Genomic DNA, 13,715 nt, shown 5'->3' with positions numbered 1-13,715 from the left:
AGACACAGCGGGGAGCGCGAGTTTATTCACTGTCTCTAATGTTGTGGGAGCTCTCACGGTGAGCTGGGGACTGTGTACGTACTTCCCAAGACGTATTTCATGCACCTCTCATACCTGTGAGGAGGGTAGTACTATTGTTTCCATTTTACAGATAAGGACACCAGCTTCCAGAAGTTAAGTGACTGATTAGGTCCCATGCCCAAGTTCTCCAAGCCAGGGAGTAAAGAGAGATTTGAACTCGGTTGTTCCTACTTAAGGATTGCCGCTCTGTGGACCTGTTCTTTTCTAAGAGGGGCCTCCTAGCTGTTGTTTCTGCATTCAGAGTCCCCTCCCTCTCTGACACATCTTGCTGCCCACAGAGTTCGAGCTCTAAAATACAACTCTTCAAGTTTCACTGAAGCTTTAAGACCTGGGAGATTACCACCCTGCTGGGGGGATTCAAGTGCCTGGTTTCAAAACCTTAACCAGGAGCCACCTTCCAGCTTCAGCACCTGTGATTTGCAACCGCACCTCAAATCTCCAGTCCCCAAACCCCTTACTTAATGTTCTCTGATGCTGGGGTGGGCCCTCAGGACCCTGTGTATTAGAAGGTGTTGCCTCTTGCCTCCCCACACCCTGGTCTTTCTAAGATCTTCTCTGGCATCTTCTCTGTGCGCTTCCCTGATTCTCCTCATCCTAAACCCTCCTACACTCCTTCACACACACCCCCCATCCACTGCCCTTGTCATACGTGCTACCGCCATTATTTCTCAGTCATCTGTCCCTCCTACCACACTGTGAACTCACTAAGGACAGAAGAATCCATCTTAAAAATTTTTTTATTGGAAAAGGAGGACTAATTGGGGGTATTTATCATGGAACAGAGCATAGGTCAGAAGATGGCGGCTGAGCTTTAGGAAAAGACAGGATCCAGAAGCTGAGAAGCCATCATAAACCAAGGTGGTGCCTCTTTCTGCCCACCAGGGCCCTGTATGTCTGATGCATCCTTCTCTTTTTCTGCAGACTTCTTGAACTATTTTGGTAGATGATGGGTATGACCCAGCCCCTGAGTTTATATCTCCTCACTTAGTTAGACAGCCAAGCCTACCAGTGTCCTCAATTCTAAATTCCTGGTTATCTGGCCCCATTTGACTTAGTGTCCACCAGGATGAGGGGTCACATATTACACATGCAGCTTCTGGGAGACATATGGGGGTGGGAGAAGACTGAGATGAAAGGAAGAGAAGGGCTCTCTAGGCAAGAGAGATTTCAAAAAGCAAAGTTATACAAATGGGAAAGCTCATGATAAGTGGGCTAAATAGACAATTCAGCTTGACCGAGGGGTACAGGGCATGTGTGAGTAGGGGTAATTATGCCAGCTTAGGAGTTTGGGCTTTATCCCAAATGCAGTGAAAGTCAGTGAATGTTCCGGAGTAAGGAGGGGTTATGGTATTTTAGGACAATTAATCTGATGTTTGCAACTGATGAGCTTTAGAGAGAGAAATCAGGGAACCTAGAATCGGGGAACCTAGAAAAAGGGACCCACACCTTCTTAATCTTGTACCCCACCCACCAGCACCGTGCCTAGCACAGAAGAGCTGCCAACAGTACGTGTGCGTCAAATCGCATTAATAACTGATCTGATCTTAATCGGCCACTGCTCTTTGTGACGGAAGACAAGACGGGAAGAAGAGAAAGACTGTAAACCCAGAACAGTATCTTGTTGTTGAAAAAAAAATGCAAATGATGTAGAAACTTTGTAGGGCGAGCACCAGGCAACAGAATGAGCATGCCATTTGCCTCGATATTCTGCTCTGCCAGTCCCAGTGGCATCCGTGGGAATCCAAGCAAACCCCTGGGCCACCATTCAGCCCCCCTAAAGAGTGCCTGCCCAGGCACAGACACAAAACTTCCAGGTAGCCTTTGTAGGGCCTCACAGCAGTAGGCCTGGACTCACCTGGAGAGCCTCGAAGCTTATCTGGCCTATTTAGAAAACTGCCTGTAATTCTGTATGGGAGCCTAGTCCCCCTAGCGTTTCAGGGAACTAAAGAAAGGGCTGCGTTTTCTCCTCAGCTAGCCAAGAAGCCAGAGGCTTTCAGCTTGGGGTTGGCTGTCCAGCCCGCCGCGCGGTCCCCATGAGGTAAGGGGCTGGCTGCCCCCAGAGCGTGGGCTCGCGGCCCTGCTCCTGCTTCCTCTGAGGGCCGCTCCCCTCTGTGTGTGGGAATGTAGGAGCTGGCTCTCGATCACGTGTTTGGCTACAGGGGATTCGACTGTCGCAACAACCTGCATTACCTGAATGACGGCGCGGACATCATCTTCCACACGGCGGCGGCTGGCGTGCTGCAGAACCTGGCCACAGGTAACGCGGCCCCGGGGCCCCCTCTGAGGGCAGGCTCTGCTTCCCGCCCCCCCCCCCGGGTGTGCCTCCCCCTCCTGAGACGCCCAGGAGCTGGCGCCTTCTCGGCCTGTGGGAGCCGGTCCTCTCCATTCCAGCCTGGAATCACTTGGTCCTAGAAAGTGTGGAGGCCCACGTTCAAAGGTCAAAGCCCTCTTCCTTTCTAACAACACCCTGCTGCCAGCCCTCGGAGGGAGGTGTCCACGTTTCCGTCAGCTGCTCAGAGGCTGGGAGGGGCGGACAGGAGCCGGAAAGAGGGTGTGGGGAGTGGAGAAATTCCTTGCAGCCGGTTACCAAGAACGGAGCCCCGGGGAACTTTGCTCATTAATTTTTCACAGTGACCAATATTTTAGCAGCTCAGATTTTCAAGTCTGGCTTGCTTTGACGAGTTAGCCAGAAGAATGAGAACTCTTACAGCATAAGCATATCACCCCAAATGTCCCTTCACTGTAGGATGGCTCAAACAAATAGTTGAAAAAGAAATACCGCAAGCTGAAAGAAGCGTTCAGAAGTTAATTTGACACCCCTATCTTTGCCACCGGATTTAAATGTGTTCACATCTTGCCTTATTCGCTTCCTATCTTAAAACAGACCCCCTTTCTTTTTTCATATTTTTATGCTTCTTCCCAAGTCTGCACACTTGTTTATGCATACATTTTTAGACCGTGAAGTCACTGAGCACATAATGATTTGCCTTTTTTGGAAAGGAGGGCCTTGAAATTTCCTATATGTTTTCTCTGTTGTGTAGCCACATATTATCACTTTAGTAGCAATGTGCTATTTCTTTGTCTACCAGTGCCTTCATCCGCCTCTTAGTTCTTGGGCCTTTGGATGGGTTTACAGTGGCCACCTTGGACGTCGGCAGGCCCATTTGTCATAGTCGATGATAACTTTCTTCTACCTCCTGTGACATATGTTGAGTGAGGGCATGACGGGGTGAAGACCTTACCTGTGCTGTCTAGGCACCCAAGTGGATTGGTGCTTTGAGAAATAAGGAGGATTTGAAAGAGAGTCCCTGATTACTTTCCTATTCCACAGCCCTCCCTTTCAGATGAGTAAGTGGTGCCATTTTGCTCAGTTAGGTAGTATCTCCGTTATCATTTTGGGCCCTTGGGAGCCTTGCACTTGGACTGAGCTCTGGACCCCCATGGGCAGCAGGGGCCGGCAGGTGCTAGAGAATAGACCCCAGCTCTTCTGCCCGGCCTGGAACAGAATCTGTAAATGTAAAAAAAGGTCTCCCAGCTCCCCAGGCATGATTCTAAAATTGAGAACTTGGAGCCTTCACCGCTCAGTTTTACAAGGCATTTGCAGACGCTACATAATAGTTCTGGGTTGCCCTGAGAGGTCTGCAGACCCCCCGCCCCCACTCACCCTCCCGTGTCTGCCCCTAGGGAGCCAGAGCTTCTACCTCGAGCACACGGATGACATCCTCTGCCTCACGGTGAACCAGCACCCCAAGTACAGAAATGTGGTGGCCACCAGCCAGATAGGTAGGAGGGTCCCGCAGTCACCGAGCTTTCCCCCAGCAGAGCAGGGGCACTGCCTGACTGGCAATTATCTGGAAAGGGAGCGGGCGGGTTACTGACATTTACCCTTTCTCGACATTGCTGTTATCTTTTGAGCCCCCAATATATCTGTGTCGTCTGGGTTGAAATATCCAGTGATTGGTAATTCGGAGGGATCATAAAGTCAGACCAGAGCCTGATAGTCCAAATAAACGGGTGCCCCATCCCTGTGGACTTGTGGGGGTAGTTTTTCAGACGCCAGGGGTCAGATAAAGAGCCCCACGTCTGTAGTCTGGGGTTGTGCTTGGCGAGGGCAGCTTGCAGTCTGTGCGCCTGGCTCTTCTGGACCCTGGGGAACTGCCAACGACAAATGTGAACGGATTCACATTTGTGAGAGTTGTGTTGTGTTATTTTGTTTTATTTTTTTTTTTAACTTTGTCGTTTCAAAGGCAGTTTTTACAAACATATCCACTGCTTGTGTTCCTTGAACCCATGTCCATTTCTAAGCTTAATTTGGAGCTTCCTGATGCTGCTGCTAAGTGCCTCGCTATTAGAAACATGACTTATTTTAGCTGTTGTCTTCCCTTGACGCTTCCTCATTGCCATTGTCCACCCAATGCAGTTGGTATGACGGAGACCCCAGGTAAGGCTGCTCCATCCGTGAGCGGTTGGAATCTGCACGGCAAAGTCATGTCGCTGTGTCGCGTTTGCTGATTGTATCTGGCAAAACTGCCGATATGAATCACTGAGCTCACCAGTTTCCTTTGTATAAAGCCCTGCACAAGTGCGTGTGCGGGACGTAAGTGCCCCCTAGGCCTCCGGCTCTAAAAGCACGGCATGTGTGTCTCGTCGTCTCTCACCGCTGGCCCGGTCAGGTTGGGGGTCTCTGAGGCCCAGTAACTGTAACGCCCCAGGATGCTGGTCTTAAAAAGACTTTGGGGTGAACCTAAGCATGGCCTTAGTTCTCCAGCCTCAGTTCTGTGTCACGCCTCACACATTCAGGGACGACGCCTTCAATCCACATCTGGGACGCCATGACCAAACACACCCTCTCGATGCTGCGGTGCTTCCACTCAAAAGGGGTGAATTACATCAACTTCAGTGCCACCGGGAAGCTCCTGGTGTCGGTGGGAGTGGACCCCGAGCACACCATCACCGTCTGGCGTTGGCAGGAAGGTAAAAGGAGCTAGGCCGTCTGTTCCTCTGGGAGGCTTGCTTGTGGTGTGTGCGGGGTTCAAACCTCCATGGGCCCCACTCTGAAGCCCACCGTGGGCACTGCTGCTGGGTCTGTGGAAGCCGGAGAATCCTGGAGAAACTGCCCATCAGACCCCTGGACCCCACGGCCAGGGCAGTCCCGGGCTGGTTGAGTGAAGGTTCTGTGGGCACTCTCTGCTGGCAGCCTTCCTCCTCAGGCAGAAGACCGTGGCCTCCTCCATTTCCATCCTAACTCCCTTCCCACCCAAATGTCCATGTCCTTGACATTCCTTCCGTGACCTCTAGATCCCACTGCAGCCTTGTCACCCTGGTTGCCTTATTACGGGAACTGGGGCAGGATTTTACCACCATGGGCTCAGAAACACTTTTTTTTAATTTTTAATTTTTTGGCATTTTAACTTTTTCGAAATGGGGATTCACCTTATAATCAAGGTTTACATTTAATGTAACAGGATTTCTTTCTTGCCTTTCCCCAACACACTCACGCACACACACACACAGGCTGCTACTAAATTTATGTTCATGTTAGAATCAAAGATGTGCAATCTTTTGAGTGTATTCTCAGGTTGGCAGAACAGATCCAATTAGTTAGGACGTTAATGAGGTCTGTCTCCAGCCGGGCAGCCCGTATCTGGGGCACACTGAGCCAGGCACGCACGGAAGTGGCTCTTCTCCAATTCAGGGCTTCTAGAGATTCATTATCTCAGCACCTCCCCATGGAGGGAGGTAGAAAGAGCTGGGAGCTAAGTTCCAATGCCTCCTGAGCCCCCATGTGAGAAAAAGAGGTTGGGAACCTGCAAACTTCTATGATGAGACTCGTTCATCTTATCCTGTCCATTTCTCGTTTTCTTGTTCATTGGTGCATGGCGCCCAAATGGCCCCATTATCTAAGTTTTGGGGATGCAGCTTCATTTCCTGTCATGTCGAGTTGGTCTTAAATAGACTCAGCCCCTGATGAGACATTGAGGGTCTTAAACTATAGACTCGTAGCCTTGTAGCATTGGAAGGACCAGTCTGGATCCCCCCCGTAGAGCAGTCCCTGCAAGTGCACTCCTGACAGGCTGACTCCCATCCTCGGCCAAATACTTGCAGGAAGATGGCCCACGTCACTTCCCAAGGCAGCCCACCCACTGCTGGAAATCTCTTATAAAGCCCTTTCTTGTGAGGGCCTAACTGGCTTCATTATGCCTTTCTTCTACGGCACGAACTCTGCCGTCTGCAGCGGCCAAGACCAAGTCCATGCCTAGGTCCTTGGAAGAGAGTCGTCCTGTTGGGCCCCGCGCACAGGCTAGTCCTTCAGTCCAGGCCCATCCTCCTCCCTTCTGCCATCTGCCCCTCTGGATAGCACCTGCTCCGGCCCTGCCCCAGCCCAGACTCCTGCTCACCCGGGGCGCCTTGCGACCTCCGGGGGGACGGGGGTACTGGGAGAGCCAGGACTTTTAAGTAAGCTTTTAAACATGATCAAGAGAAGCCTTCTCTTGGGGAACTTTCTCCCATTGTCTTTGTTGGAACCAGCCTTTGGGTGTCTGCAGAAGGGTTCTGAGCCAGTTATAATGTCTAATGTTGTGTCACCAACCACCAGCTCATCTGAGCCGATTGTGTGTGGTTTTTCCTTCACTTCAAGTCCTGTTTACAGATGATACAGTTTTGAGGGTGGTTTATCTACATTTTTCTTACCATTAGAGAGCATATTATTCATTCTTCGTTTGTTGGAGGACTGTTTTTGTGGAACTCCAGGTCTGTGTGTGTGTAGCTAAGAAACAAAGTTGAGTACAAAATGAGCTTACTATATAAAGTGCACATTGTCAGGTCCTCGATACTTGAATGAAACTTGTTCTGAGCAAAGTAGAAGCCACTGCAAGGCGGGACACAGGCGTGCCCACAATTAGAAGGTCCATGGAGTAAGACCAGGAAAACACAAACAGTGGCTTAGAAGAAGGTGCAAAATAAACCACTCAAGTGTACTCTCAGGGCGGAAAAGAGAGAGCCTGGGAAATTTCCAGAGCGGCAGTGCTGCGAACATAACCCTCCATCTCACTTCACCCCCACAAGCCACATCCAGGCCCCCATGAACACAGCAAGAAGGGATGGCCCCAGGGGTGGAAGCTTCCAGATATGAGAAAACGGCAAAGGGCACCCTTCATTTCCTCACTTCTGGTGTCTGAACTCACCACATGATTCCCGCCCACGGGAAGCTGAACCCTCCTCTGGAGTGTAATTGGAGACTCCCATTCCTTTAGAGAGTTCTTTATTTCTTTCCAAGATTCTCTGCTTTTACGTTCTTCAAAAAAAAGTCCTTCACATTCCTTTTTCTTTCATGGTTTTTAGGTTTAAAAATTCTACCTTTTATACTTAATTACTAGTTTTTTCCTCAACCCCATTTATGTGTTTGACTCATCTGTGGAGCTTTAACTTTTGTCCTCAGATAACCCCAGCTCCACCTTTTATTTGTAGAGCAATTTTGGGAAAGTTATTTTAACCTCCCGGTGCCTCAGTTTGGCTCATCTGTAATTTGGGGATAATAAGAGTTCCCATTTTATAAGGTGTTGAGAGTAGTGTCTGAGGTGGGGAGGGTGCTGTTGAGGAAGAAGGAACATCTGCAGGGTACCCTGGGCCTTGCTGGGATGGAGAGCCATCTTGAGTGAGCTGCACTTTAGTGCCTGACCCGGAGTGTGGGAGGACACCCCCCTCACCAGAATCTCTCACCCATACAGGCGCCAAGGTTGCCAGCCGAGGGGGTCACCTGGAGCGCATATTTGTGGTGGAATTTCGCCCCGACTCAGACACCCAATTTGTGTCCGTCGGGGTCAAACATATGAAGTTCTGGACCCTGGCAGGCAGCGCCCTGCTTTACAAGAAAGGGGTCATCGGGTCCATGGAAGCTGCCAAGATGCAGACGATGCTCTCTGTGGCCTTCGGTGCTGTGAGTTCCAGCAGAAGCTTCCTGAGAGGGGACCCTGACCCCTGGGCATGGGCATGGGGGGGCACTTATAGCCACAAAGCTGCAGGCAACAAGAAAGCTATTTCCCCATTTTCTCCTTTATTGGCTTACTTGCAACCATTATTCCCTTTCTTTAGCACAGACAGGTGAGTTGACTGTATTTTTCCCTATTTTTACCCTCGAAATATTCATTAGAAAAGGTAGGACCCCCCCCCCCAACTCACTCAGGGCAGGAGCTTCATCACTGTAAAGGCAGACTGACTTGCAAGCCTGTTAGGTCTGGGTTAGAGAAGTGCAGAGGGTGTGGGACTGATTCCCCCCCGGACAGCCTCCCAATTCCTCCTAGCCTTCTTGTGCCACAGATGCCCCAACTGTGGGGCCCCCTCAGCCAATGCAGGCTCCCCTGGGGACATTCTGAAACCCAGCCAAGTCTTGGTCCAGCAGGTGTGGATTTACGCACCCTGTTCCCAAGCCCATGAAAGTTTAGGCTGGAGTCCTGCCCCTTACCCCTTACTCTGCAGTCATCTGGGGCTGGATCCCAGGATGGAAGTTCATTTGCATGCAGACGTGCACACAGTGGGGAAGTCAAATGCCCCAAACCAACTCAGGAGAGTGAATTTCAGGGCTGAGTGATTTTCTTATCATATTTGCCTCGTGGTCTCCTGTCAAGTCTTTTGCCTTTCCTTAGCACAGAAGGTCAATTTGAGCGTGTGTTTGTGTTTCTCTAGCTCTGGTAACCTAAGCAAGGAGCAGGTGGCTGGGAGGGGACCCTCCTGAGAGCTGCTGTGAGTGTCCTGGTGTGGAAAGTGTCCCTTTATTTACAGAACAACCTTACTTTCACGGGTGCCATCAATGGAGACGTCTACGTGTGGAAGGACCACTTCCTCATCCGGCTGGTGGCCAAGGCTCACACAGGCCCCGTCTTCACAATGTACACAACCCTTCGGGACGGACTCATAGTGACCGGTGGCAAAGAGCGGCCGTAAGCTGAAACTCCCCTGAGGATAGCTGGGCTTCTCTTACTGTCTTGGGAGAGAGTGACAGAAACATTTCCCCCTGGGAGAAAATGCAGCTTTTCATTCTCCCATCTTTTCTGCTGCAGCGGGGAGATCAGTCTCCCCTCGCTCTCCGAGAGGGCCCTAGGTCAAACCTTTCAGAAGTATAAGTCAGAGATGGGGAGGGCTGGTTTCATGGTAGTTTAAAATCCAGTTTAAAATAGTTTAAAATTCTTGGATAGACCCGAGTGACTATGCTGATCATCAAGTGTTCCTCTCTGTAGCTCTTTGGGGGGCGGGAGGCTGGGGAGGAGGGGAGAGAAGTTCCCGTGGGGACAGAGATGTGAAAATGAAGCAGAAAAACAGAGAAGCATTTCTCTTCATGTTTGATCTGATAAAAACACGGTTTGACTTTTTTAGATCGCAATCCTCTCCTTCTACCATAGTGGCCTTTGAAAGTATTCTAGGAAATCTGCCAGTCCAAATGGTTGTAACTACCCATCGGTGGGGCCGAGAAAGAGGCCACCTTGCAGGGTCTGTCCTGCTGGGCCCCAGTGGCTGTGACCTTGATGATGGGGACAGGGGGCCTGGCATGTCACAGGCAAGTCTTAGGACAAGGGCCAACATGCTAAGTGCCTTTTGATCCTTTTTAGGACCAAAGAAGGAGGTGCCGTGAAACTGTGGGACCAGGAGATGAAGCGCTGCCGGGCCTTCCAGCTGGAGACAGGCCAGCTGGTGGAGTGTGTGCGCTCCGTGTGCCGGGGCAAAGTGAGTGGGCGGGGCCGGTCTACCCCGAGCTGTCCCCTTGGGGCCCAAGGGAGAGTTAGTTCGGCCGGACACCTTCCCTGTGCTGCATTGTTGAATCCTTAAAACCAGCCTTCGAGGTGGGGCTTGAACTGCCATGGGGAGTTGGCTTAGCAGAATCCAACAGACCCAGGTGCAGACTCTTCTGAGTAGCGCGGGCTGTGTGACCTTGGGTGTGTTACTTAACCTTTCTGTTCCAGCACATGCGTCCTTGTGAGGATCACATGCATTATAATGCATGGTGCCTTTCCTTATGCCTGCCTCATAGCCACATTCAGTGGATGTTAGCTGCTATTACAGATAATATTATTACTCTAGGCATAGAGATAGTCAATAATTTGCCTGTGCCCACAGTTACATGGGCAGTAAGGGGGCAGGAAGGGCCATCAAACTGTGACTCAAAGCCATAGGTTTTCAAGTCATACCTGGGCTGAATCTCAGAAACAAGTGCAAGGTTGGGTTTTTTTGGTGTTGGTCTCTTGTTGTGTTTTGTTTAAATATGGATGTCCAGGCTCTTGCCCAGAGCTGCCAAATCAGAATCTTAGTCATGATGTGTGTGTTCCTTTTTTCCTTTTCTTTTTTTAACTCCCCAAGAAATTCTGAGGTACTTGAAAATAAATCTTAACCTCTGCTTTGGCTTCAGGATGTTCCCCATAAAAAGGCAGACATGACTTGGAGTCTCCATAATTAGGAATGGAGATCTTTGTTTTTAAATAGATCAATGGCAGTCATCCGGTAGGGTGATGAGACATCTGGGAGGTGGGGTGGAGCTAGGCCCAGACGTGGGGCTCATCGGAGATGGCGTTTTGTTCGGTGTGTGAAGGAGAATTTAGGAAGAACCTGAGCTGTCCAACAGCAGAAACTGGTTGCCCAGCTCTGTAGTGAGCTTGCTGTCTGTGGAATGTTCTTGCAGAGACCCAATGATGGAGTCTCTGTTCTCATCCACGGTTGAGGGAGAATGGGAGGTGAGGGGTGACGTAAGGTGGGCTTTTGAGTCAACCACAGAAGCCTCTCGGCCCTTCCCATGGAAGCACTATTGCCGGCAGAGCCGCTCCCAGTTTGCTCTAATTGTGTTCTTCTTGAAGTTATTCTTTAAAATACAGATCTCCTTCTTTTTTACCTATGTTCATCTCTTTGTCTGCCAATCGAGCACCCCCTAGATAGCGAGTAGATGATAAAATTATTTCATTTTAGGGCGCCTGGGTGCCTCAGTTGGTTGAGCGACTGCCTTCGGCTCAGGTCATGATCCTGGAGTCCGAGGATCGAGTCCCGCATCGGGCTCCCTGCTCGGCAGGGAGTCTGCTTCTCCCTCTGCCCCTCCCCCCTCTCATGTGCTCTCTCTCATTCTCTCTCTCTCAAATAAATAAATAAAATCTTTAAAAAAAAATTATTTCATTTTAAATTGTGGCAAAATATAGAGAATGTAACAATTTACCATTTTTGCCATTTTTAGGTGTACCGTTCAGCGGTAGTAAGTACATTCCCGTTGCTGGGCAACCATCGCCCCCGTCCACCCACAGAACGTTTTTTATCTTGTAGAATTAAAACTCTGTACCTATGAAGTACTCACGCCCCTTTCCGTTTCCCACCAGCACTTGGCGACCGCCATTTGACTTTTCTCTGTGAATTGGACTAGTAAGTCATACGAGTTGGATCAAGACAGTATTTGTCTTGTTTCTAATGTTTTTATTGCAACAGGGAAAAATTTTAGTAGGAACCAAAGATGGAGAAATAATTGAAGTTGGTGAAAAAAATGCTGCTTCCAACATCCTGATTGATGGACACATGGAAGGGGAGATCTGGGGCCTGGCCACACACCCCTCCAAGGACATCTTCATCTCTGCCAGCAATGACGGCACGGCCCGCATCTGGGACCTGGCTGACAAGGTGAGGGGCCCTCTCTACCCGGGCTCGGATGCCCGCAGGTGGGTCTGGCCAGAGCCTGGCGGGAGGAGAGGACTGGCCAGGGTCAGGCCAGAGAGGGGCGATGTGGCAGGTCAGCCATTAAGTTAGACAGCCAGCACACACCCAGTCCGTCTGTCTTTTAGCTGTGTGTCCATCCATAACTATAGTTCAGGAATAATCTGAAAATAATCTGAAAAAATAATCTGAAAATTTTTCTCTTGTCATGGAAAGTCCACAAAGCCTTAAAAAGAAAGAGAGAGGTCTTCCCTGGATGGGAAGACTAAGAATGATTTAAAACATCAGATGTTCCCAAATGGAACGTGTCAATCAAAATCCCACCAAAGTTCCTCTTGGAATATGGAAAAAAATTAAAAATTAAAAAATTCATCTTGAGTGAAAAATAGCAAAGAGTAGTCTGGGGAGAAAATTATTGTTGCCAAGTGTTATCTGATATTAAAACAAGTAGTTAGGGGCGCCTGAGTAGCTCAGTTGGTCAAGTGTCCCAATCTTGCTTTCGGCTCAGGTCCTGATCCCAGGGCCGTGGGATTGAGCCCCGCATCGGGCTCTATGCCGGGCACGGACTCTGCTCGGAATTCCCTCTCCCCCTCTCCCTCCGCCCCCCTCCGCCTCCTGCCAGCTCACTCACACTCTTTCTAAAGAATTTTAAGGATTCCTCTCTCTAAAGAATCTTAAAAAGTTAAAAAAATAAAACAAGTACTTAAGTTCTAATAATTAAAATAGTTGGGCTCATCACAAAATAGCCAGTAAATATTTCATATTTTTAGTGTGAGGATCAAAGAACAGATATGCAAAAGCCCAACTATGGTTGCTATATTTATGTTAATTTTCATAATTATTTACTGTGTTTACTATTAACAATGGCTATCATTTAGTGAGTACCTGCTACCCACCAGATGCCTCATATGCATGATCATTAATGCTTACAGCAGTCTTGCACGAGCAGTATTAATCTCCCTTCTTTTCCAATGGGACAGTGGGGAAGTCACTGACGCAAACACACCCGGCTAGTGACAGCCAGGGCTCGGGATTTGAACCACCAGGTGCGGAAGCTCCAACTCTTTTCCTGGAGCAAGAGGGGGGCAGTCTAAGGCTGGAGGGTCCGGTCCAGCTTGCTGCCTGTTCTACAAAGTAAACCAGGCTCACAGGTTACGTGGCGCCCGTGGCAGAGCTCAGTGGTGGCCAGAGATCATATGGACCGTGAAGCCTACCGTATGGACTACCAAACCCCTTACAGAAAACTTCGGCAGCCTCTGCCCTGATCCGTGTTGTCTCCCAAGCGGCTCTAATTCAAACATCCTGGCTGCCTCAGCTCCTCGGGGACGGTTCCTATAAGAAGCAGGAGGTCTGCAGGCCCACAGTGGCAGCGGAGACAGCCTGAGCGCTCTGGCCTGGGTGCGGGATTTCCCTGGGAGACCAGCCGAGGCGGCCGGGGGCTCAGGGACTGTTACTCTGCTTCAATGTAGAAGCTGCTCAACAAGGTGAACCTGGGCCACGCGGCCAGGTGTGCAGCCTACAGCCCCGATGGGGAGATGGTGGCCATCGGCATGAAGAATGGGGAGTTTGTCATCTTGCTGGTGAACAGCCTCAAAGTCTGGGGGAAAAAACGAGACCGGAAATCTGCTATCCAAGATATCAGGTACATAGCAGGTGGTCTGGGCAGGAAGAAGGAGGGTGGTTCCCATTCCAGAAGGGTCAGGGCCAGGGCTGGACTGAAGAACTCATTTGTGAGGGGGTCCCTTTCAGCGAGCCAGCTGTGAAAGGAGACTCTCCCACACGTGAACTCTCAGACATGTCTTTGCTAATTTCCATGAGAGTTTTTACCAAGTAAAAACTACATGTACCACGCCATTCTACCTAAGGCTGCATCCATTTCCTTACTGCCCTGGGCTAGGATCCAGAGAAATGGCTGAATTCCCTAGTATGTCAGAGAAGATAACCGTGTGTGAGTCATGAAG

General features: G+C 49.9%; 1 protein-coding gene across 3 annotated transcripts in view; it reads left to right on the top strand.

Moving 5' to 3' along the window:
* EML6 (EMAP like 6) overlaps positions 1-13,715 on the top strand; it is a 260,832-nt gene that overhangs the window by 240,295 nt on the left and 6,822 nt on the right. For 2 of the 3 annotated variants that reach the window (XR_013441823.1, XM_078056549.1), the window contains exons 29-36: positions 2,209-2,338; positions 3,766-3,864; positions 4,882-5,055; positions 7,809-8,017; positions 8,860-9,017; positions 9,684-9,798; positions 11,533-11,721; positions 13,224-13,396. Coding sequence is in view for 1 of the 3 variants with exons in the window: in XM_078056549.1 (XP_077912675.1) it covers positions 2,209-2,338; positions 3,766-3,864; positions 4,882-5,055; positions 7,809-8,017; positions 8,860-9,017; positions 9,684-9,798; positions 11,533-11,721; positions 13,224-13,396 (1,247 nt within the window). In the remaining 2 variants the exon portion in view is untranslated. Of the gene's footprint in view, positions 1-2,208; positions 2,339-3,765; positions 3,865-4,881; positions 5,056-7,808; positions 8,018-8,859; positions 9,018-9,683; positions 9,799-11,532; positions 11,722-13,223; positions 13,397-13,715 lie in introns of those variants that run through there. The other variant, XR_004923257.2, reaches the window with a different exon arrangement.

Source organism: Halichoerus grypus, chromosome 10 (assembly GCF_964656455.1).
Source record: "Halichoerus grypus chromosome 10, mHalGry1.hap1.1, whole genome shotgun sequence".
Classification (NCBI taxonomy): domain Eukaryota; kingdom Metazoa; phylum Chordata; class Mammalia; order Carnivora; family Phocidae; genus Halichoerus; species Halichoerus grypus.
This window is presented reverse-complemented; position numbering and strand designations above follow the sequence as displayed.